A 25,954-nucleotide genomic window follows, 5' to 3' on the forward strand; every position below is an offset into this window, starting at 1 on the left:
GACGGAAGGACCCTGCCACCCCAGTGAACTGCAGGGTATGTCACCACAAACATTTTTTCTGACCTAAAATCAAGACATTTTGAAGGAATTTAAGTTTATTCTTGTATGTTTTGTGCCTTTTAATCTTCGGGGGGGGGGGGTTGGTTTGTTATTTTGGTTTGGGTTTTTTTAAATTGAAAACAGGCTTTCTGGTAAAGGCATTCTGAGGGAGAAGGAACTCTGAAGAAGGTAGGAAGCCATTTCAACTCTCTGAACTGAGGAAAGAGCTAACCTCCTAAACAGCCCCCTGCCCTCCGAAGCTGCCTCCCATCACAAAAGGTGGGAGGAAAGCACTATGAAAACATTGAAAATCTTCCTCTGAATCTTTCAAATGTATTTTCATTTCTTGCATATTCTCCAGTAGTCTAATTTTGCTTTTTCAAAATTAAAAAATATTGCAACATTTCAAATACAGAAGTCAAATTTTTGCTCACACGAGATTCATTATTACTTCTTAGTTAAATATGTGGATGCAAGTCTCCTGTTTTCCAAAAAATTAGAACAAGAGGAAGAGACCACCCTGATTGCCATAAGCAAAACGAGATGGTATCACACGATTTCATCTTACATTCAGCTTGGAGAGAGCTACTCTGGTGATCATTTGGAGAATCACATCAAAGGGCGTACAGGTTATGCTATAATGAGTATAGGGTAATGCAGAGCTATGGCCTGTCAGGGGGTCCCATACCTTCCACGTTGCTCTGTGCGTTTTTGATCAGCTGAGGCTGCCCAAGGTATGACTTCCAAGCAGAATATTGGTGTGAAGAAAATATGAGGAAAATTCTCACTTCTACTAAGATACCTTCACTTCTAGGCTTGTTGAAATAAATGCTTGTGATTCTTTCGCATGTACCACAGTCTAACACATTTTTTTGCCACACTGTAACTGGTATAGGAACATGTTTCATTTGAACGTGTATGTCTTTGTAAAAGGCATCTAAATATATGAACTTAAAAATATGTTTTAATTGCTAAGGGCAGCACTGAATAACACATGGAGAGATAGAGTAGAATTGTGGGAAAACCAGGCTGGAATTGTACTTTTTAATTGGATTTAAATTAGATATTTTGGGCTTAGCTATTTACTTCCAAACGGAAATGGACAGCATTAATCTAGAGAAATAACTGGTGTCAGTGTGTCCTTCACCAGTGAACTCTCCTAAAGCATAGCCAATATTCGGGCAGATGAAATAAAGAATTAAAACATTCAGCGAAGTCCTTTCCCTTTGTACCTCTTCACTCCACATGTAACAGCTCGAAGGAAAGCTAAGTTAACTGCTCGAAGTCAGAGGCAGGGTGAATCTGTCCATAAAGTGAAAGAAATTATAAAACCACTCTTTAATGCCCTCCTCTCATCAAGCCTTTTTGGGGCACAGTGTGTCCTGCAGCTGAGGCACCAAGTTTAAAGGAGGACATGCGCATTTTGGGTAAGATCCAAGAGGAGATCAGGAAGACTAACAGTGAGGAATGGTGGATATGTCTTATGATGAACAGCTTAAAATACTTAGCTTTGAAATGGCAGAATGGGGGGTGTAACTGAAGTACAAAAATATCTAATGAGAGCAAGCAAGAGTCTGAGTATGACACTTCTACACGGTAAGGACAAAGTACAAGGTTGTGAGCTGAGCTTAGGGCCAGGGTCAAGCTAAGTGTCCGGCCCTCAACCAGACGGGGAAAGGGGACCACACAGTGCTCTTCTTCCAACAGGTACCCCAGAGGTTAACAACATACAGACTTATAAATACACAAAGCACACCACTGAAGAAACATTACACAGCTCATAGGACTGTGTGTCTCACTGGGAGTCTGCAAGACTGAGACCAGGCTGCTGCATTGTATTTTCTGGAGTGATGGTACATTAAGCTCTTCCTCCTAGTAAGAACAAATCCCATGAATAATGATTTGTAGTATTAGGACTGAGAAGAAATCAAGAATGAGACATTTAAAAACACTGACCTGAATTAATTGTGTTCCTAACAGGATTACTGAGAGTTTTACTTTTGATTTCAATAAGCCTTGAGTTGGGAGATTTCAATTTTTAAAATATACATTTTTCTAATCCTCTCAGATGTAAGTCGTAAGTGTTCATAAACACTCTCTGGCCAAATTTGCAAACAGCCTAAGAAAATAGAATGGACATATGAGCTGCTCCATCAGTATATTTCTTTGGCATATTATGGTTGTTAGATTCTAACATGTTCACCCTCAGCACAAAGTATATTTTAGCCGGTAAACAAAGAAGAGGTAAACTAAGCTTCTGTGAATCAGAATTGAAATAGAAGAGCACATGCAGGATAGAAGCACAGAAGATGAAGATAAAAAGAAGCAGAACAAAAAAGAGGGTACGAAAAGATTAAAATAGGGGAAGTAAAGCAGAGGAAATTACTTAGACATACAGGTCTCCATGTTATTTAGACAGGTCATGCCAAAGAGTTTTAATAAAAAGCTAATTTTAAACCTGGATCATTACCAGTAGTGGAACTTCCTCATTTACTCAATTTGCCCTAACATTATTTCTTCTAAAATTAGTACGTTTCCCCAGTGTGTGATGCTGATAGTGACACAGGAAGATTTTATAAAAGATGTAATAACCAGAAACAGTCTTAGTGCAGAGATGCTATGTTTTTCCCATTCACTATAAGCAAATTTCTCATCAAGGTTTATGGACGTCATTAATCACAGAACTTACCCCTAACAAATAAGAGTATGAGCAATGTTGTGCCTTGCGTTAGAGAAACTCCGTTAAGTTGGGTGTCTTAGCAATAAAGACCTTGAATTTCAGGTAAATGTCAAAGTAATGTTTTGATCCTAATTGGTAACTGTAAATGTTGAATCAGTATGTGGTCAAATAAACACTGGCATAATGTAAGAATAGCAGGAGGGGGTGAAAAAAACAGAAAATTAACAAAGCTGAAGGGCTTGTCAAGACCAGCTGTCAAGAAGCAGCAGGAAGCAAAGCAAAAAGCCTGTTGCCGCAATCCAAACAAAAAGCAACTCCTGCACAAATGGAGGTTTTAATAGTAGAGGATGTCAAACAATTACGAGGTTTTTGAACTATAAGGCAAGAATGAACAAGTGGATAGATTGCAGCAAGAAGCTTTGTATCCATAATGCCATCGCACTGAGATCCCACCTCAGGGGTGTCTCATTGCCTTTCTAAAGCATGAAGGCAAGCTGAAAATTCAGCTCAGGCAAGAAGACAAGGCTTTTAAAGGGGAGCTATTCTACATCTATTAAATGGAGAAGACCCTAAAGACTTTAGGCACAGCTGGTGGTCCTGTATGGGCTCTAACCAAAGAGCAGGCCATGACCATGCACACAGCAGAATTCATTCAGGAGACACGCATGTGCTTTCAAGGTGTAAGAGCAGTTTGGTGCAAGTAGCTGAGTTAAGACACTGATCAGCACCTATGGGTAATAAGAACTGAGTGGCAACATGGGCATGACACATGTTGCGAGGAGAGGGCATGGAAGAGCACCTGCCACTACAGTGCCAACCCATTCCCCAAAAACCACCAGCTCATCTCATTTAACCCCAGCCAGCAGGCTATTTTCACTCACCTTTCAAGGTGACAGCTACCACTGCCCCTATCCTGCATCTACCAGAGGCAGACTAAACCCAAAAGCAAGCAAAAACAGACAGAAACCAATGTCATTTTATATCAGTGAAGCTAAGCCAAAAATCTGACTCAGCTTGCTAGCCTACCATGGATGGTCAAGCAAGGAGAAGCAGAGGAGTCATAGAATCATAGAACTGTTTAGGTTGGAAAAAACCTTTAAGAATATCAAGTCCAACCATTAACCTAGCACTGAGGACTCTATAAAATCCTTCTTTGAAGGGGTGAAAGGAAGATATGAATGTCCCCAAGAGCAAGGCAAATGACTTCATTTTCTTCTTGAGCTCCCCCTCTAATTTGTCTTCACTTTTCCTGTTCTTTCTTTCTAGCGGTTCTCATTTTCTTTCTCTATATGCATTCTCCTTAGCAAAGAGGCCGTTAGGAGATGACAGCAAGCCCAGCTTTTGTGACTCTGGCTCCTCTTTAAGTTATAAGCTAATAATATATATATTAATTCTGTATACATCATTAATAATTTTATAATCATATTTCTACAGGCCTGGTCATTGTGCTGCACTACACTGTTACATATTACCCAAGTACAGAAGGCATATACAGTCCCTGCCCTGACAAACAGACAGTCCAGGCTATGTATGGGCTTCCTAAAGTTGGTGGAAAATCACATACTTTCGCTGTACCTCAGTTTCCCCATTTCATAATTCTCATGCCCTTGAGTGGAGGAACTGAAGACTTCAGTGTTAAATGATCACACTACTCTCTTTGAAAATGCAAAGTGATGCCCCTAGCCTACTAACAGGAATGCCACAGAGGTTTAGGAAAGTCAGATGGTTAATCTTGCTGAAGATCAAGTTCCTTCCTTCTGCAAAATAAGGTAAATATGACTCACTGTGTCCACAGGGTGTATGAAAAATAAAACAAAAACAGTGATATGCATGAATGACCTGCAGATGGGAGTGATTGAAAACACTCACTAAAATGAATCATAGAGTAAGAGGAAGTTGGGCAAGAAAGGGAATATCAGAAGTCTCCAACATGACAGAATGCTGCACAAGTGAAGACAAGCATAGGACCTAACAGAGATAACAATAAGAGGAGTTTTGGAGAAAAAACAAGGATCTGTTTTTTTTTTCACACAGGCCAGAAACAGTAAGTTTATTTGCACTGCACTTAAAAAGACATCAGAGGGGCTCAAAAGGAGTAAAGCATCCACTAGGTAACAATGAGATGCTAAGATGAAATCCAACCTAGCAGAGTCAAGCCAGACTAGCTTCTGTGTCCAAAAACTCCCCCTTTCCTGACAAAAGGGCCAGACTCAGTCCCTGAAGACAATGAAGTTAGGTGACAAGAGGAAGGCAAATGTTTACTTAAATAGTTTAATATCACTTCAAACACTCAAATTCATTTTGAAATAAATATTCAAGGCACAGCAATCTAGAAAAACACAGCACAGATGAAAGGAAGAAATGTAAACCTGCCTGTAGCAGTCCAGGTCCAACTCACCTGTGCTATAATTCCAGAAAAATATTATGTGTGTGTTCGCCTCTTTCAGTGGAGTATCCATGAGCATAGCCCTACCAGGTACAGCACAAAGAAACAAAACATTTCTGAGGCCAACTCATGTACTTGAGCAGGTTGCTCCCCTTGATACCTGAGTCCATTATAAAACTCATGTTTGCATTCAGAGGAAGCAGAATTTAATCTGACCAGTCCAATTTGGAAAAAAATAATTATTTCTCCAGTCAAATTAGCAAAATGCAAGTTTTAGTCTGGATACATAAGCATACATACTTCTGCTCACTGCATTAATAGAGACCAATCTTTGTCTCAATGACCTACAGCTTTGCAGGTTGACCGACAGTGGGTAACTGCTGAGCTGATCACTTGCTATCTTACTGGGAGAAAGCCCCTAGGAAAGATTTTGAAAATGTATGAAAACATGTTGGAGAGCAGGAATGGTATATTCACAACAAAAGGAAGAAATGAAATAATATAGGTTCCATAAAAAAACAAAATATGGATGGAGGATGTGGGAAATAAGCGTGTCTGATTACATCACACACTTAGCCATACAGTATCATACAAGGGACAAGCTTGGCTCTACATGTTAGAAGGAAATGGTAGTAATAAAGTGGTGGAGGAGTATGTTTTGACTATCACAAAAAACAAAACTGGAAACATAGGCGGGAAGCTTCTGAATTATAACCACTATTATACAGAAAAAGGGGTTTGTTTCATGTAGCACATTTCACATTTGGCTTAAATGTTGTATCAGATATGCACATGCAACGTCTGAAAAACCTGATCTAAAATCGCTTCCCAAGAAAGATAAAATAGACTCAACACAAACATTCAACTAGTCTACTTAAACAGGATGAAGTGTCAACTAGGACATGAAGGGCATCGAAGGATACCTTTCAAAACAAGACAATCTTTCCTTTTCTCATCTGTGGCTGGAAGATAAACATCCAAGGAGTTATAGATAATCTGTAACAATTCTATTTGTAATAATTATTAATAATTGAAATATTATTATTTGTAGTAATTAGGGGCAATACAAGACCCACAACAGAATGGGTTGACATTGAGACGGGTTGTGAACTTTTCAAGAAAAAAAAGCCAGTCAAGCCCCAAGTGCAGAGGCTCACAGGAAATCCCAAATATTTTAAGATACCAGCAAATTCTGACATTTGAGACAGTAGCTCAGTGCAAAGATATCTGACACAGCATGGGTACCACAAAGAATCTCACCATAGCATTACAGACCTCAATGAGCTAATTGCTTTGCATCTCATGTTTCCAAAACTAATATATCTAGCACCAGGTCAAGTGTCCCTACACTACACTGTATTCTTCTGTGTAAACATACCCACAGAGCCCCAGTTGCAGTGAGGACTCATGTGGAAGACAATGAGCAAAATGCCATTTAGAGTCAATATGTCTGTTCTCAGTATCAGCCACAGGAGCAGGCAATATTCCCTCCTTCCATCTACAGAAGGGGAGGGCGCAATCTCCTCCTACCTTTTCTGCAAGCCCTCCGAAGTGTTGACTGCCCAAGATTTTCAGTGGGGACTGTGAAAAGCCTAGCCTCGGCTGTATTAGTCCTTGTGGAAAGTGCCATGAAACTACCAGTGACAGAGATTGCTTTTAAGGTTTTCATCATGAGAACTAAAGCGAAAAATAACTAAAGAGGACATGGAAGGACAGTGACTATCTGTGGGGCTGATGAAAATGCAAAATGGATGCAAGCATTGGAGGCCAAGGATGCCTCAAAGAAATGAGAGGTTAAGCCCAGAGTTTGCCTGAGGGAGGCACGGACGTCTGAGCAGTGAATACACTTGAATTAAAAAATGAGAAATGAAATGAAAAAGCAATCAAGGGTAAGAATGAGGCACAGCAAAAGTAAGACTATACAAAGCTTTGCACAGCAATTATGTCTGAACCAAATTCAGCAAGTGTAAGAATGATCAGGGAACTCCAATCAGGTCAAAAATAAAAGACCAAATTACCAGGAGGTCTGCAACACTGGCCACGGAGGTCAGCGGTCATGGACATGATCGCTGACAGCTGGGCTTGTGGGGGACACAGGCATAGCACAACTCCAAACAAGAAGACTGGGTTCTGGATTTGGCTTTCTACAAACATAGCTAAGACTGAGCTTTGTACCTGCCCATACACATGGCGGGCAAGCAGCTAATTTTTTCAAAACAACATAAAACACGTTGATAGCAGGTTATAATAGAGATGTTTTTCAAAGAAATGTGACAGGGTTTAAAGCACTTTGGATGAAAGGGCTTTGATTCACAGGTGTTGAATGCCGGGCACTGGCAAAACTCAACTATTACTTAGTCATGCAGAGGTAACAGATCTGTGTAAAGTGCAGAAAGTGTAGTTAGCCTAGATATTCAGCCAAATACTCAAAAATAGCTGTTTGCATGGACAAAAGTAGGCCTAGATCCCCACATAGCAAAGTTAGAGACTGAAGTAAACTGCTACTGAGTATTATGTGGATTAGAATTAGGATTTAATTGTCTCTGTGTTAATCAGTAAGGGTGATGGCCACCTTCTTGCTGGTAAACGGGACACCTATAATTCACTAATCCAGGGCAAGAAGCTTCTTCAGAGCTCCTACAGCCCAACATGATTCAAACCCTAGGCAGACCAACACTCCTGTGCAGGGTGGGCTTGTGGGAATTGTATTAGGGACTGCCGAGTGGCCACGGCCACAGCAAAAGGGGCAACTATCTGTAGGTCACTCTGTAGTGACTCACATCCCCTGTGGTTTGAGCTCAGGAGAGAGCAGAGTGTAACACACTGGGGAATGACACACTCAGGAAATGCAATTTGCACCTGTAAAATATTAAAATAACTGGTTTCATTACCTTAATTTTCTATCATCTGGGGAACAGAGAAGGACTGGCAATTCACAGACGAGATCAGCAAGTGTTTTTGCCATCTTAACAACAGAGATGCAAAACAACAATGCTAGAAATAAGCAAGTCTAGAAGGAGTGGGGATTCTAACCCTGCCTGTTTTCTGCATTCAAGCCACAGAGAGCACCGCCAGGATGCTCAAGAGAGGAAATAACATACCTTTATGCTCTGGTGCTAAAACTTCAGCCACTTGACGCTTTCCTTTAAAAGCAAATGAAACTTATGAGTCAGAATAAAACTCCAAGTAGCAGAAGATAAGATTTTTGCTTCAGGACACTTCACAATAAAAGTCTCTGTTGCAGCCTGTGATAGAGCTGTGATTGTTTGCAAATTTTTGCTGAGCTTTAATTCACATGCCACATACTTGTGAGCTCTCTCCTTTTATCTGAGGTGGGGAGACAGAAGCATCATGTAAAACAACCAATATCAGCAATGAGAAAGGGAATGGGATGACCAGTGGGGATGACTTTGCAGGCAGCTGAACTCAGCTCAGCTCAGCTCCCCGTTTGTTCTGCCTCCTCCATCCCATTGCCATCTCCCTTGAGGTCTCCCCCAGCACAGGCTCCAATGTTCCTCTGACCTCTCGGGAGCTGATTCAGCTCCTCTTTTTGCAAGGTTAGTTAGGCATGATGGGGATGCCAGCACGCTGGTCCCCATCCCCTTGAAGTGCACTTGGGAATACCCTGTAACAAGAACAGCACAGCTGAGGTCTCAGCTTCTCCTGCTATGCTAGACTAGATCCGGTCACTTTAAGGTGGTGATTTATCCCACACATACACATATTGGGGCATAAAGCTTCAAGACTTTGCTGTCTCCTGAAGTTTCCAGTCCTCTTCTCCTCTGAAGAAAACCGACCAAAACCAAGACCTGCTCTGCAGCCCCATCAGGGATTCAGCAAGGTGACTCACAGGTCGCATGCCATTTCACAGGGATAACATTTCACTCTGGTTAGAAATGGAGGGGACACAGAGCTGTGTGTTAGAGAGATGACTTACCAGGTGACCTTCCACATATGTCTCTTGGGAAAAATATGTAAACGGAAAGAGACTTTTAACACTGGTCTAGACAGTCTTGGTTTATGGTTAACGTCTTCACAGGGTGTTATGAACAGGCCAGAGGGACACATGCCAGGTGTGGGGCAGGAGCTCTCAACTGACACGAGCTGGCTGTAGCTCCTCAAGAGCCCTGCTTAGGACAAAATACAACTCAGGCCACATGCAGCCTCTGTGCCCATATCACAGCTACTGCTGTCACTGGTATAAGACATGATCTTGTCGTGTAGCCTGGTACAGACTGAATGGTCTCTCAAGGTGTAATCCAGGTTTATTTTCTGTGGGTTTATCCTTATTTGCCCATGCTGTGCAAAAAATGTTCATAAGCTATCTTTCTTATGTGGGTAACAAAACTGGTAAAAATGTCTGGGGATTGATTTGCAACTGTTGAATAAAAGCTGCTTCAGAAATACCAGAATGGTGGTATAACCTCAAGTTATGAAAGCCTGGTATTAATTATAGGGTACACACATATAGGAGTGATGTTTTATTCTCATTTAAAAGATGTAAAGCTTTCATGTAATGCAGGCTGCCTGCATGAGAGGGTTTGTTATTTCTTGCTGTGTGATTATTTGAGTTATTGTACGTGCCCTCTCTGAAAGACCCCAGGGTAATCTTTGTTTAAAGTCTTTAATAGCTTTGAAAATGTGTTCTCCTCACTTGTCTGGAAAAAAAAAATACCCTCTGCAGAAGTCAGGCTGTTAAAAAACCAGTATTCAGCAAATTCTCTGCCAATAGAATATTGGTATATAGCAAAGTATTGCGCTGGTATTTTTCCCTTGCCAAAGCAGGCAAGGACCATCCTATTGATCTCTCCCTGTTACAGGTCGGGAGATGAAGACAGGGACCATTTCAACATTTTTTACTGTAGTGGCAGTTTCCTGATGTAATCCAGGATTATTCCCTGCTGGCCAAACAAGAGCTCACAAAAAAAAAGCCAGCCCTCAGCTGAGCATCTGATTCAAAAGAAAATTCAACTGAAAGCTGAGAATTGAGAAGATGAGTCAATACAAAAAGCAAGAGGCAGCTCTGGATTTAAGCAGAAGTCCACAGCATTTAACCTACTTTAGCAGATCAATGCAGTGGATTTTTAATTATCACATTAATCCGAAAATAAAAATAATTATCCCAGAGTTCCATATTAAAGTCCCTTAATTATATCTCATTTCATCATCCTTTTTACTCAGGATCAGAAGCTACAGAGGCCAGAGCTTCCTGATGTCATTCTTCATCTTGCAGTTTAAATCCCTCGTTAGGACTTTAGCAGCTACTATGGGGATGAAGCATTGGCCTTGCTGAGAACACCCACATCCATCCCACTTTGGGGAAAATTGAAAAAGGGAGAAAAAGGTGGGCAGGACTCTGCTTTCCAATGACACAGTACAAAACAGCAGGGGAAGGAGCAGAGAACATTATACGGTGGGTGAAAAATGTGTGACTACCTAGAAATTCAATCTCTACATTCTCCTCTGCCTCCGGCAATGCCAGGAGCTCAACAATACCTCACTAAGGGGAAAGGCCAGAGGCTGGGCTGCTTATCAAATTTCACTGAGCAGAGTTTATGTCCTGGAGCATCCTCTTCTGCCTGCAGTCCTGCCATTCCCATGGTCAGGCTTTGGGATCATGGCCATGGGCAAACACAGAACAACAAGATTTCATGGCACCCTCCATGAAGACCTTCGGGTGGGTCTTCACGGCAATAAAGCCAGCCCATTCCCTGCTTGTAAGGGCAAGTGACATGGCACAGCTTACAGCCATACAGCTAACTTTTCCATCTTTCTCCCAGAAAAGGGTGCCTTTGTCCACACCACTTATTGGGAACAGTGACTAGTCTATGCTGAAACCTGTGTTGTGCCAAAGCCGCTTGTTTTAGGTCAGATTCCCCCTGCCTTGCTGGCCTTTATCTATTTCCACCATTTTCTTGCAGACACACAAGCTATCCCTGTGTTATATTTAGCCTTAAAAGCATTGTGCATTTACTGGAATAGTACTTCAGGGCAATTTTCAGGTTTCTCGAAATGCACTAGGGAATTTCTTCCCACTGCTTTGGGAAGAGGTCTGTTACTGTTCCAGATGTTGGGATGCAAGCAAAGGCTATCATAAAACAAGCAGCATGTCAAATCCTAGCAAGTAAATGGCTTCAGGTTTAGGCAGCATCCCCAAACTCCAGCTTGGCAAGCGGCACCAAAGCTATAAACATCCCACTTCCCCTCTGCAAGGATGCTCTCCAAAACCACCAGCTCCATCATGGTCCCTGGAGGTACAAGCTATAACATGTCCAAGGAACCTCACACCCAGCATCAGCTTCTCCCAGGGGACATAACACCAGAGGTTTGTGAAAGAAAAGACTAAAGGTCACAGCCACCCCTGCACAGAGAAGACTGGCAATCAAACTGCCTGGGAAGAGACACCCTCATGTACTGCACAGCATGAGAGTGAGAGAGGGAAAGAAAAAGTGAAAAAGTACCTTCATGATAATATTATGGTAACGATGTCGGCTGCTATGTAAATCACCTTTCTATCATTAATATCTGACAGCCTGAGGCTGCCACATCCTGCATTTTTATTTCCATTAAAGATGGGAACTACCACTTCCCAGCAGAAAGGAGTCAAAGTGCTTTTTTTCCTGCACTGATTCGGGGAGAACCCTCTTTGAGACTCTTTTACAAAATTTAAAAAAAAAGGAAAAGAAACAAATCATTACAAGGTGGAATAAATAAATAAATAAATAATGAGTGTTTTCCAGTCAAAGTGACAAAATACATGCACATCTCCCTGCTTAAGCCCCTCTGATGGCAGAGTGCTCAGGACCAGACTTTCTCCTAGCAAATCTGGCAGTCAAACATCACCCTTTTTTGCATTCCCTGCAGCCCACTGATGACAGGAGAGGCTCCCTGGGCAAGAGGCAGGTCAGAGACTGGCTACAGAGATCACTTAGTGGAAGAGTTTTAATTGCATCTTCTCACCATTTTATCTTTACTTTACTATTTTTCATTTCAATACATACTTTGGATTTATTTTTCATCACTGTAATCCTGTTGCAGTCATTTCAATTTAGAAAAGCAAGTATTGGTAGGGCTGCAAGGCCTCTAGGACAAATGGAAAAAACTGAGAAAATAAGGCAAGATAAGACCTGAACCAGTCATAAAGTCATCCTCTCAATACGAAGGCAGCTCGGTACTACCCTTGTCTACCTAACAGGTCCCTGAAGCCCCGAAGACGGAGATTTTGTACCTCCTCAGGTAGCCTATTCTTTAAAAGTTTCCCTTTGTGGTTAAAGCTAAATTTTTCCTGCTGCAGCTTAAGCCCATGACTTCTTGTCATGTCATGAGTCTTCACAGGGATGTGTTTATTACCTTCCTCCTGGCAGAAATAGTGTGGGTGTTTCAAGACAGTTATCCTTGGGTGTTTCAAGACAGTTATCCTATCTCCCCTCAATTTTCTCCAAGTCAAATAAACACGTTTTCTACACCTCTGCTCATTCTTGATGCTTTCCTTTGGCTCCTTCCAACTGAGTCACATCTTTCTGGAAGTGAGGTGCCCAAAAGCCGACAGAGCCCCAGCCAAGGCCTCACTGCTAAGCACGCCGCACAAATTGGTCTGTGGATAAACTACAACGCTTCTGTCTATACATATTAATATCATGCTTGCTGTTCCCCCTGGCAAGAAACATTTGCTGATTTGTCAGCATTTTGCTTGCTCTTGGCTCAAGGCAAACAACTACATGAGTTGCAAAACAGGCAAGAACCAAACCATTGATCTCTTCTGGCAAAAAACACCTAAATTACAATAAAAAATTCCACAGCAGCTGCCTGCACTACTGAAACCCACTTACGTCAAAGCATGTAAGAGAAAAGTTTCCCTTTATAAATTCATACAAACCATAACACCTAAAACTAGATTTAAGTAAAACAAACTCTACATAGGTCAAGGTTAAACACTTAAAAGATCCGCACTGGTGTCTGCTATAAAAAGAGCAGTACCATTTTCAGATCAAAGACTGATGTGCTCTACAACAAAGCAGACTCAGCAGTAAATTCATGAAAAAATAAAGTGCTCTCTCGGTTATTTGGAACACTAATATTGCCACTTAGATTTTAGGTATTTCTTGCGCATGTTTGTTTCTAAAGGCATTAAAGTTTAGGCAACAAGCATGCTACCTTAATTCAACCTCTCAAGCCATTTCAGCTTGAACTTACCTCCGGTGAAAAGTCTATATGACAGGGTCTGATCAGGGGCAAATAGTCAGGTGGTACAAGTCAGCCTAGCTTAAGTTGAGTAAAACCTATATTTTCACAACAGCTGAGGGTTAAAACACAATCTGAGAGACACACAAACCATTATATTCTGCCTAACATTCTCCTTTATTAATAATCTAGCAGACATTACAGATGCTGGATGCACCTTCCCGGACTGATAAGATGTTAATATTGTCAGCACAACAGCGAGAAGTGGTTTGAACCGGTATAATCGTATGGCTGGGTCTGTGTCTCCATTCAGCCGGATCAGACAACTTTTCCTATTCCCTCAAATCCCCCCTTACCTTTTGAGATAGTTTCTCCCATAGAGGATCTGCTGCAGCAAGGTGACCACAGCAAAGGCGCAGATGAATATGAAGAACAAAGTTCTGTTTCCCAGCAAATCCCTGCTTGACGAAGGGTCAGTGTATCCCATCCTTCTTAAAAGCCACTGAAGCTCCGCTGGATAAAATTCAGTTCATCGTCGCTTTCATGCCCTTTCTGCTGGGAAGCGGAGAGGAACGCTTGCTGGCTTTTCTCTGAGCAATCCAAGGACAAGGTACCCCATTGTTTGGCCCTGCTGCCCCTTCCTTGCCCCTTTTGGATCTTAGCTCCAGGATTGTGCGCAATGGCTTGCTTCCACAGTAAAGTTTCCAGGAGATTCAGACGTGGGTAACATCTAAAATCATCTCTCTGAGCTCTTTCAGCACAGGCAGCCTGTGCTGTGCAAGAGGCATTCTGTTCCCTCTAAGCCTCTCTTGAAAACCCGCTGCTAGCAATTATCTACTTCAATCCCATTTTCATATTCCAGATGGGGGAAGCTGCAAATAAACCAGAAAACTGCAGCCAATGGCAAACACAGGGCTCCGGCAACCCGCGTTGGAAACACATAGTCGTCAGCTCTTCTTTGCTTCTGCTCAGTGATTCCAACGAAATGTGCTTGCAGGGAGACGTGACTGGGGTGTGCTATTATTGAACAAGCATGTAACGATCATGAGGATTTCATTCAGTCCCCTGCAAAAAACAACAGCAGCAATCTGGTCAGGCTAGCAGGAAAGCTGCATTTTGTGTGGCAGCGTGCTGTCCGTACCGTGCCTTTGGTACTGTAGCATTTGCATGCAGAATGCAGTGCCGTTAGTCATAGACCGCTCACTATTTGGGCTCCTATATTTCCCCTGGTTATTCCTCCAGAGTAAGCATAAGCAAGGTCACTGTGCATCTCTTCAAGGACAGAGCTCTCAGTTCCTGCATGCTGATTTATTGGAGGCTCTGAGTAGCCTCACAGCCGCAGAGAGGGAGACGGCCTCTCAGTGCAGGCTCTAAGACCCATTCATTTAAAGAGACAAATATTCTGATTGTTCTTCCACCAGAAACAGTTCTCTTTTGAAAGGGCAAAGCAACAAGACCTTGTCCACGGGCATCCTAACTCCTCTAAAAATCTCCCCGTTTTCAGGAGAGGCTCAATTCAGCTCACAGGGAAATCAATGGGAGTTTTGTTGCTGCTTTCACTGGGAGCAAAATTTGCCCCCAACCCTTAGCTTCTTAAAACAAGTTCCAATGAAAGCTTCATCCATGAATGAAACGTCCTGGCTAGGAGGTTGTTTTTCCCTGATAACAGATGGGAAAAGGATTTTGACAACAAAATGTGGAAAAAAATATCCTTTGTCTAAGAGAATGGGAAAAATTTCCTGTGAATAAATTTTCCAACAGTTAAATCAGCGTATGCAAAGCGTTCTCATGTGCCAGCAGCCCAGCTGTGCGGAGCAGCAGACAGGCACTGTTTCTGGACTTCATCTCAGCTGTAATTGGTGCTGCATGGTAAGAAGGACCAAAGGTAACTTTATGCAACCCTTTCAACCCAGTTCCTGTTGCCAGGGCTAGTCCTCAGCATGACCTAGGGCAATTCAGGAAAGACAATTAAGGGCTAAAGCAGGCTTTGCCTCACCTAATTTTAAGCAACAGAAGTATCGAAAGTGTTTAAGGCAGGAACCTGGCCACCCTGAACTCCTGCAAGCAGGAACTCCCAGGGTAAACCAGACCTTCAGACACCCTTGATTTTGCAGAGAAGATGTAGGGATTCAGCCTCTGACGCATTCTTTTTCAGTCCCACCCATGCATTTGTGAACCCTGCTGAATGCTTCAATTATCACCCGTGTGTATAAAAAAAGTGGTCATCCGGGTCAGATCAAAGATTATCCAGCCCGGTGCCCTGTCCCTGAGAGAGGCCAGTGATGGACACACAGGGAAAAGCAGAAGAGGAGGACAAGGACATAGTGATACTTCCTTGGAAACACTCTCCCACCATTTTGCGGTCCAGGGACTTCCTGAACCGGGGGAAGAAAAACATTACTTTGGTTAGAAAAATAACTGAGTTGGATGGAGTCATTTGTACTGTACTGGGAATAAAACACATACCAGGGGACTGGAAATTAAATAGCAAAAGCAGTTTGATTCCCTCTTGTCAAAGTCATCAGCTCTAGGGCCAAATATGTTTCTTTTAACAACCAGTTCATGTAAGCCCATATAATACAAGAGTGTTTCCATATAGGAACCATATAATTTAGATGGATCTAACCACATACCCTTCTCAGTAACATGAAAAGTGGTACAGCCGTCAGAAATCCCAGGTTGGGAGCCAAGATACTACACAGGCAGATTTGTACAAGGAAGCCAAGAGGTAAAGCCAGTAAGGGCAGATGGGAAGGAAAAGTTACTTAATGCTTTAGTTTGTTGGATTTTTACTAATAGCTTTGAAAATAATCTCCAAGAAATTTATCTCAGTTGCTCCAGGAGTTATTTTACAACAATACCAAAGTATTAGATAGCAGAATTTGGCTACTTATGACCTGCTATGGGTGTGATGCCAGTTTTGCAGATTTTGTTATCACCTAGGTTTTGGCAAAAACAATTTCAGCCTTTCATACCCCAATCTCCTCCATTCAAAGTGATTATTTTTTTCTTGAGATAGCTCTGCTGTAGTGCACCAAACTCATGATCCTAGCAGCTGTTCTTTCTCCTGGACTGATGGTCAGCCTGAGCTCCACCAAACAGCCCAGAAGAACCATGTACTCTCAGTCAGTCTTTGATTTTCTGTGTCCTCTAATCCTTCTCTGCTTAATCAGAGCTGGCCAGAAGGTACAGCACCTGAGAGGCCTATGTACAGGAGAGCTGCACACCTAAAGCAGAAAGGAAAGTACAAAGATATATAAGTGGAGAGGGTTTTCTGTGACAGATCTTGCACAGACGCTGTTCCTGATGTCATATGTGACAGAAATCTGTTTGCTGCGTTCAGCCCAGTGCTACAGTAACACTGCAGAACTGGAAGCAGAGCAGCTCTGTGCAAGCATAAAGAAATAGGATGTCTACCAACAAATTTTCAAAGGATGCTCAAGGTGGCCTGCAATATTTGTGGTAAACGAAAATAGTCACGTGGTGCGTGCAGCAGTGCTGAATGAGCAATGCCAGCACTCCTTCCCCAGGACCCTTTGGGAGTTTGACTTGTCACCTACAGGCCTCCTTGAAAGCACCAGGCCTCTGCAGAGAACAATTTAAATTTTTTTAAATTATTTTACACTCTTCACTTAAGCAAGCCATGGGCAACAAAAGACCCCCTCTGCAATTTGAGAAGGGCTTGGGGAAAAGGGCGTTACAGTAAGTTGTGTTGCAAACACAGATTTGCTGGGCATGGCTGGGCCTCGGGTGCTGTGTACAGCGCTGACTGCTGGTCACGCAGGCATTGAGCCTGCAACGGGTGACGTAGCTGCAATGACACTGGTGACATACCGGGAGTCCAGGCCACATCATGCTATACTCCAGTCAGCACCATACCAGAGCACAGGAGCCCAGTAAATAAGATCTCTTCCATCACCAGAGGATCAAGTATCACTCAACTAGTATCAGCTACTCAAAATACCTCTTCTGAGATGGTGAGAGAGAGATGGATAAGCTGCATGATATGCACAAGCTCAGAAAGGGTATTCCTATATTATTTCTTGGAATATAAACTTCAGAGGCTAAAGCAAAAGCGGCAAAATGGAACTGCTCATAGCCTGTCATAACGTGCAGCTTTCAGAAGCCATCTGTCTTACACATTGCTGGCCTTTATTTGTTGTATGGGAGCTGCTTGACAAATATCATTGGAGATAATCTATCACAAGAAACTCCTCCAGCCTGAGCAGTGAGACTCCAGGCCCTCTAACACAAATACACCCCAGACAGTGATACCCTCCAATGGGAGCTCATTGTCTGCTCTTAAGTCCAAATGAAGCAGAACTGAATTTAAAAAAAAAAAAAAAACAACAAACAAAACAGTTAACACTGAATCTCAAAGACCAAGAAATCTTGGCTAACCACGTGGACCATGACTCTGAAGCTCCACACAAGGAAAGCTGAATTAGTGAAAGGACAAAACCTGGTAGGAGTCAGACTCTTCTTCTCTTGTGCAAGGAACAAGCACATCTCTCTCTCTGCTGAAAGGACAATATGCAGCCCTGAATTCTAAGCTGCAGTTTATTTCTTAATGCAAATGAAACAGAAAAATTCATTTCTGATGGGCAGGTCTGGGAATTTCCTTAAGTACCTTTCACTGAACCTGTCATTTGAATCAGTGTTTGACTGATTATGCATTCTAAATTCAGCTGAAAGCAAGGGCATTTAATGTCTCGGATAGCAGGATCTGTCTGTTGGCTGTTTAAATCACGGTATAAATAACTGAACATGTTAAACTCACAGTATTGTACAGGCTCAGAGTAAAGCAAAACATGCTTCACGTTACCCTTCAGAATTTTTTCTCTCCCTGCCTGCTCAGCCACTCTCCACTCCTCTTCATGACTGTTAGGCAGATTAAAGAACTTTACACACAGCAGAGCAGAATACTATGGGCTGTAGAAGGCTTTAGTAAAACATTTTTTACATCCCATTTTCTCCCCTAAATTAAAATTAAACCATGTCTATTTACAGTTTCTACAATGCCCGTGTCAGCTGCTAGATCCCTGATTTTGGGAAGCACTGGCACATAGGTATATGCCTGGACGATTCTGCTGAATATGAAACTCATAAACATATGCTTATCAATATTAATTCTTTTGCAGATATAAAACATGAATTTATTAGCATAATCTAGTGCTTAACACAATGTCTAGTCCCCCATTACTGCCAGAAATCCATATGTCTTAAACTGGGATATTGAAGGAAGCTGAAATGATTCAGCCAAGATGTAAACATTTATTTCCTTCTGAGCTGGGCTAAGCCACGAGGAGATGACAACAGATAATTTGGCACCAGGCCTCCTACCTGTAGAGCTGAATTGGATGAAGTGTCCTAAAGACAACATATGGTCTGTACACTGGATATATGTTATATATCTATTGAATCATGACCAGTTTCCTTCCACTGATTCCAAGAAATTACCTCGGTTCATAAAATATCCCTTTTTTACACTGCTGACACCATGGCTATTGGAAAGGCAATGAGGTCTTCCTCCCGCTGGTAGAAAGCTCTAATGCAGAGGCTGCCGTAGTTATAGTCCTGCGCATTTGCTATTAGCAGGTTCTTTTAGCAGGGCTTGCTAAAACATATAGCAAAGTGCAAAACTAAGCAAGTCTCAACAGCAGGGGCAGCCTTCCTTCCTCAGTGGCAATTCCAGATTCTTAGAAAATTTAGCAAGTTTAGGGTAACTGTTATGATCCTGTACAGTCTCACAACAAGCCTGCAAATAATTGAGAATGATGGAAGCTCAATTCCTCTGCAGGGAAAAAGAAACAGGACCAAACTGTTTTTACAGGAATCATCTGTTAAAAGCATTAGTTTGATTTCAGAGCACTGCCTGGGAGCCTTGGATTTAGGACCAAATTAACAGGACTGAGGTGTTGGCAGAAACGTGGAGGGGTCACAGAGTTTCCATGGCCAAGGTTTGCTCTTGGAATAGGAACATGATCCTGCCTCTATCCCAAGCAAGCCATAACTCCCACCTAGCTCATCAAACCCAGACTTAAAACCTTCTAATGAAAGCCTGGAAAGTGCTGGAGTCGGTGGCACTCACTTTACGAGTGTAACAGCAGTTGAATGTTTTGACATTTCTTTTCCCTGAAAATACTCTAGCATTAACACAACAATGAACTAATATTTCCTGAGGTCAGAATAAGGATCATAAATTATCTAATGCTGAGAAAACCAATTAATAATTATTTCATTATTTTAAGAATACATTTTTTACAGAAAAAAAATTCATCTGAGATATTTAAAAAGCTACAATATGGCATATAAAGTTAGATTTAATTCACAGAGACAATGACTCTGATCTTGGAATATGCTTTGCTGTGTCAGTGAGTACTACTAATTAGAATGGCTTAAATACGAAAAAGAAAATATTCCTCTGAATAATCAGCAAATTAAGTACTTCAAAAGCTTTATACTATGTTTTATAATCAAGACATAGAAAAGACCTATTATTGAAAATTATTTAGGAAAAGTTACCTTTGTGTTTTTACCACTGTTCTGCATTGATTTTGCATTCAAAGGAATGAAGTATATTCCTCTTCAGTTAACCATCAGCTTCAAGCAGTCCAGACATTCAGCTTTCAAACCTCCTAATGCACTGATGACATTACTAACTACACACTGTAGGCAACAAGTGTTGTCTTGGGTAGCCTACCTGTTTACCTGAGCTACTCTTCTAGGCAAAGCCAGTATGTTTTCAGACACATCATGGTTTTTTAAATAGTCCGTGCTAGTCCATGCTTAGTTCAGTCCATGACAAAAATTATAAATAAAGAAGAAATCCAACTGGCTTCCGCAGTCTTGAAAAATCCCCACTCTTCCTGAAATATATTTTATTTTGTTCTTCTTGTACTGTGGAGGTGCTCACTGGAAATCTGGACAACCATCTCCAAAGAAATAAATCTCTATCCCTACATTACTGTGACTGGGCACATCTTTCTGCCCTTCCTGTGACAACATGGATTCAGCTTTTAAGCTCTGCACGGTGTCCGGTCTGACCTGCATGCGGTTACAGAGATGGCTATTAATAAAACTGGCGACTCTTTCAAATTCTTTCCTTTGGATCTGCAATCTGCCATGAATTCCTGGGTCATGCCTCTCTGTATTAGGGTAGCAAAGAGAGATCACTCCTGGAACAGAACTGTGTTAGACACTGCAGCTGGGCATTAGCAGAGCCAGTTCTTGCCATGAGAATTTATAATTTAAGCAGGCAAGAAGGAAAGGTGAGAGAGGGGTCTATTAGCCCCTTTGACAGAGAGCAGGAATTGAAATTTAGAGGTGATGTTTGATAGCATGCAACTTGCTCAGCTTACAAACATATTCCAGGATGCAAATCCAAGGCGATGATCGTCCCTTTTGTGGACAAACAAGTCTGTGAGTCCCAAGGGGACAGCCAGACACCCAGACCGAGAAACTCATCCATAGGCAGGGCCTGGATCACCCCTAACCTCTACCAGCAGTTTGAGCTTTGCTGGCGCTGTGAATGTAAATGCCACAGCACTATCTCAGGCAGTGCTGACATGGGCACAGAGATTGAGAGCCACAGCCAAAGGGTATTTAAGCATCTTCCTCCTCTTGAAATTTTGAGACTTAACTGAAAATCCTTGTTTGGCTCTTGGCTGCAGTGAATTGTCTGGAGCTACAATTCAGACAAGGACTTACAGTGAGATCTTAAACTCAACCGAAGCTTGAGACTAGCTTGGGAGTTGTCCTGAGCTGAACATGGCAGAGCCCTTGGGGAGACTGCAGCTACCCATGAGCCCCATTACACTGGCCTGAGTCCAAAAACCCTCTGCAGGCTGAAGGTAGTGATCCATGCTTTCCCTGCTTGCACACCCAAACACGCCATGAGCATGGCTGACATGCTTTTAAAAGAATCACTAGTTGTCACTAATGAATGTCTGACCAGACTTCCATCCTCCACAACATACTGCCAAGAAGAAAGCCCCTAACTGACCCCACTGACATTTGCTATGTTCCACCTACTTTCAATGCTTTCCATCCTTTCCATCGGCCAGAAAGGTTTGCACACGTATCAGCAGTCTTTGTTGGTGGTGCTGACCTTTTGCTAGAGACCTTGCAACAGGTTATTTATTTTAGTAGCCGAGTACAGCCACTCAGTTGTGTTTTTTCTATAAAACCTAAAACAGGGAAGACAGAGCGGCAGTTTATCCACAGCCTATTATTAATCTCCATCGCAGGGAGCTGCGACAGCATCTGGCCTACGGGATCCAATGCTCTACAAGCAGGCATTAAAGATAAATGCCTTTGACAGGGAGAGACATCCCCAGAAGAGCTATCCTCTGAGGAGAGGGAAGCACAGTGTGGCATTTAACCAGAATAGGGGCTTTTTGCACAACATTCCCATCAACATCACCTTTATTGAAACTCCACTTTCAATCATCTTTTTTATTTTCTTCCAGGTGTATCTAGCAGCTTCTCTGTATCCAGCAGCTTCTCTGGAGCTTAGAAGTTTGTGTATGTTGGGTTTTTTTCATGCAATGTGTGTAGGAAGGTATGTGGGAACTGTAATTCAGTCACTTTAAATCACATGAAGCTGAAGCTTGAAAGGAAAAATAATAATAATTGGTTCGGATTGTCAGGCTCTGTGCAATTCTCAATCAATTAAAGCTTATTTTAGCATCAGGGCAGTTTATTTTTAAAAAGTTCTCCTGGCACTTTGATGCTTTCATGTTACTGTGTAGCTAAAAAGGTCTTGCTGGGAACAAATTACTCTTGGTAAAGCATTTTCTGAACTGCATTTTTAGTTTCTATCAATTGACAATAAATAAGACCCTCATGAGCAAACAGCAGCAACAAAATAGCTAGTGGCAGTGAGGGAGTAAGGCTTTGGACGTGGGTAAAGGAGGAAGATAAAGCTGGGACTCAAGCGCAGTAAAAACATGGCTGGTTGGGTTCAGAGTGTACAAACACATTCTTCAATGCATCTAACTTTCAGTTGTGATTCAGTATGTTGGGACATTAAAAAGAGAAAAGTCAACAATGAAGATATTCTACATCAGATAGTTGGGGTTTTTTCACAGATAGTTGAAAATGTAATATCTGCATTTTGAATCCTAATTTTGTAACATTATAAATTCACAGATTTGGATGACACAGGAACAGTCAAATCAGTATTCCTCTTTTGCAAGCCATGGAGCACTTCAGAAAATCAGCCAGAATGCAGATTCACACTGAAAGTTTCACAGGTCTGAAAGTTGGCTAATTGATGAGGAAAACTCCTCCCTGATGTGATAACGCAAATGATAACTAGTACTGTTTGTGGGTCCTTGCACTCTATAACAGTAGCTGGCAAACAAGAACAATGCTGTGGGTTCACCTCCATTGGAATCACAGACAAAATATATGTTTAATAAAAGGGGAAATAATCACACTGAATTCTCCATATCTTTTTTTTTACTGTGGCAAAGATAAAGGGATTATGGACCATATATACTATACTGTTGCATACTGTCATTATAAACTGATTAAACTTTTGCACTAATGTTTAACAGACAAGGAAATTAAAAGAAAGGTTGAAAGGGTGTATGAAGATTGTCCCTTACCTGCTTTTAATTTACAACTTTCTAGCCTCCCACTGCCTGTGAGTTCCTGCTTTCTCTTGCTTTTCCTCCTTCAGGCCTGGAGCCATCCCTTACTTACACCACCCTGGGTAGCGTTTTTCCATTCGCTTTTCCCAACTGGAAAAACACACCATATCAAATACAAAGCAATGGGGAACAGAAGGCCTTTCAGCGCAGCAGGGAACTATGGCATGGTCATCAATTTCCCTCTGACAGCTCATGTTCAGGTACTATCCCTTCACCTGGGGTACCACAACAGGTTTGGCTTGGAAATCCAAGGAAGCAATAGTTCAGATCCATACAAACAGCATCCATTTGCTTTGGGCAAAGGAAGGACATGCCTTTTTCTTCAGCATTTCTCCTTCCAGTTGATGAAGCAGAGGAAGTGGCTGGCACGGCAAAAACCAGTGCTTTCACAATAAACAATGTGGTGTGGCACATGAACTTAGTTCAGGTGATCACCAGCTTCACAGGAATACACATCTCGCTCTGGGCCATGCACCTGGTAAACCCATGCAAGCTCTGACTGGCCCTACACAGAGCAGATCTTGACTTTGAATGTTAAATACATACTTGAATTCACCAGCTGCTGCCTGGAATGAGCACATCACCCTTCCCTAAAATATGCAGGAAAGCCACTAGCTCTGCATTTCATGTCTGTTGCCCTTCCTTGTTATCGCCACTCTCCCATCACAGCACATCTGTGCTCCAGAACTTACACATTCCTGTTAAAAGTATTATCTTCCCAGCAGCTAGTGAAAAGTTACAGAGCTACAAAAAAGTTACAGTTCAACAATACCCGTCCAAGCTGACTTCAAACATCAGCTCCAAGTGTTCATACTCCATTGGTTTTCATAGGTTATTAATATTAAAAGTAAGATATTAAAATAAAAAATCATTAAATATTCCCTAGTAGTTTGCTGTTTCTGCAGAACTATCCAGTCCTTTTTTAAGTGAAACTCCTAAACTTCCTCCCAGCAGGCCAAAAGCCAAGTTCATCCTTGTCCTTATCCCAGGGAGGATAACAGCCCTAACTATCCTTTGCTAATTAGGAGGAGGTTTGGGCTTAGCTCCATGTTTCATCAGGCTTGCTTCATGACTTCAGGTAGAGCTATGCCACAGTGCTGAGATCTCCAAGCTGGCTTGGGAAGGTAAAATGGCACTTTTGTGAAAGCATGGCTGCCTCAGCACTTGAACTGTGATTTCTGCGTGGTACGTGGAGTCACCTACTGCTTAGTCACCTCACCTTACACTCCATTTGCCACACAGATGAGTATCTTTACCCTTTTCCCTCATTTCTGAATAAGCAATCATAGCGTTTCTTGGCCTTGCAGGGGTATTGCAGGAGTAACACAGACAACTGTACGAAGCTTTCCACTTATTGCATAAGGCAAAAAAACTCTTCTGCCTTTTAAGTCAGTCGGAGAACTGCAAAAGCAGGATCCACCTGACTGGGCATAGGATTCAGTCCCTAAGTGCTGCCATCCTGAACTACTTGACATGCCCCAGAATCATCTGGCTCAGACAAGTGTCGTACACAGCTCATGGGTACCAGGAAATCTAGGTATTAATAGCTCTAAACAGAGATGCACCTGGCTCGCACCGTAAATGTAAGTGCCCACAGCCTACTGAAGCCCTCCATGCCGTTAGCTGAGATTTAGACAATACACTCCACGGAGACTAGCAGTTCTTTCCATCCTAAAGTAAATTTCGAAGCTATGTCAGATGAATTGCATCCTAATTATGCCTTTGTCTTTCCTGACTAAGATGGGAGCTTGGGATGACCAGTTCAGTTGCAGGTATCTGCATGGTGGATGCCTAAACATTGGTGAGAAGGTCAAGTGTGCAACCAGCATGAAAACAAAGTTAATGCCAAGTATATAACCTAAGGAAACCTATGAAAATTTTCCCCTTAATACTTAATCCACTGAAATTGCCTATATTGATTACAGTGAAACTGTCACAGGAACTCCCATTTCCTGCAGCCACCTGCCATTGAAGGGAGACAAAGCTACAGAATTTCACCTAGATTTCCAGTATTCCTCTGGTCCTCTATTTTGCCTCTTATAGCTACTGCAGCTGATCAAGAGCAAATAAATAAAACATACTTCCATGCGAATGAAACAACATGTGCAGCTTTGCTGCTGGCATTCTGTCCACATGACTAGCACTCCCCTTTGCTAACCCTTCTTCCCACTTCTACTATTAACCCTCCTCTCACAGTCAAAATGAAGACAAGGCAAATCTGGGAGTCATTATATTTCTTCCTCCCAGTAACATTCAAAAATGGTCTAGGGTGAAGAGACAGCAGGGAGTACATTTCCAGACAATATTAGAAAATCAGATACTTTAAATACCATTTCTCCTAGAACTGAAATAATTTAAAAAGCAACAAAAATAAAATAATTTTAAACTATTAAAAGGAAATACTCAGTTATATAGCATGTAGCTCTTGGAAGTCCCTGCCACATGGCAAAGTGCTTACTGAGATTCAAAAGCTCCTTTGACGACTCTTAGCAAAGGCTAAGAGCATTGACAGCTTCACAGATTGCATACTAACACCCCAGAATCACTGTGTAAGCCACTCAAAACTTCCTCCGCTAGGCTGTTCTGTAATCATCTGTTAGGAAGGTCAGAGATAGGAACAGCTTGCATGACCTGAAGCGTTCATTATTCAACATTCCCTTATTTTCATGCCCTTCGCTAAGATGCCTGACCTCCAGGTTCCCCTCAGGGATGGCAGGGAGTGGTGACAGGAATATAAAATTAAAAAATTTTTGTGTTTGCATAATTTGGCCCCTGGATGAAATCTGTGAGTGAAATCAGGGAAGCTAAGGATTGTTAAGAGAATCTGTCCCAGTTTTTATGTTGTATTTCACCCTTTGGTCATCTCACTTGTCTGCAGACTAAATACCACCTGCTATGGCAATAACAAATACAGCTTACTGGGGCTACGGTTCCTGGTACACTGCGTTTTTGCTATGACCACTTCAGGAAAAGGAATTAAAATGCCTACAAAAGAAATCTTTATTTGCT

The 25,954-nt window shown here is 42.0% G+C and overlaps 1 protein-coding gene across 3 annotated transcripts in view; it reads right to left on the minus strand.

Moving 5' to 3' along the window:
- Positions 1-25,954, minus strand: part of ST8SIA5 (ST8 alpha-N-acetyl-neuraminide alpha-2,8-sialyltransferase 5) — a 68,915-nt gene that overhangs the window by 31,681 nt on the left and 11,280 nt on the right. For all 3 annotated transcript variants that reach the window (XM_075078939.1, XM_075078940.1, XM_075078937.1), the window contains exon 2: positions 13,643-14,351. In XM_075078939.1, the coding sequence (XP_074935040.1) occupies positions 13,643-13,773 (131 nt within the window). In that variant the 5' untranslated portion in view covers positions 13,774-14,351. The remainder of the gene's footprint in view (positions 1-13,642; positions 14,352-25,954) is intronic.

The sequence above is a fragment of the Phalacrocorax aristotelis genome, chromosome Z, assembly GCF_949628215.1.
Source record: "Phalacrocorax aristotelis chromosome Z, bGulAri2.1, whole genome shotgun sequence".
Taxonomy (NCBI): domain Eukaryota; kingdom Metazoa; phylum Chordata; class Aves; order Suliformes; family Phalacrocoracidae; genus Phalacrocorax; species Phalacrocorax aristotelis.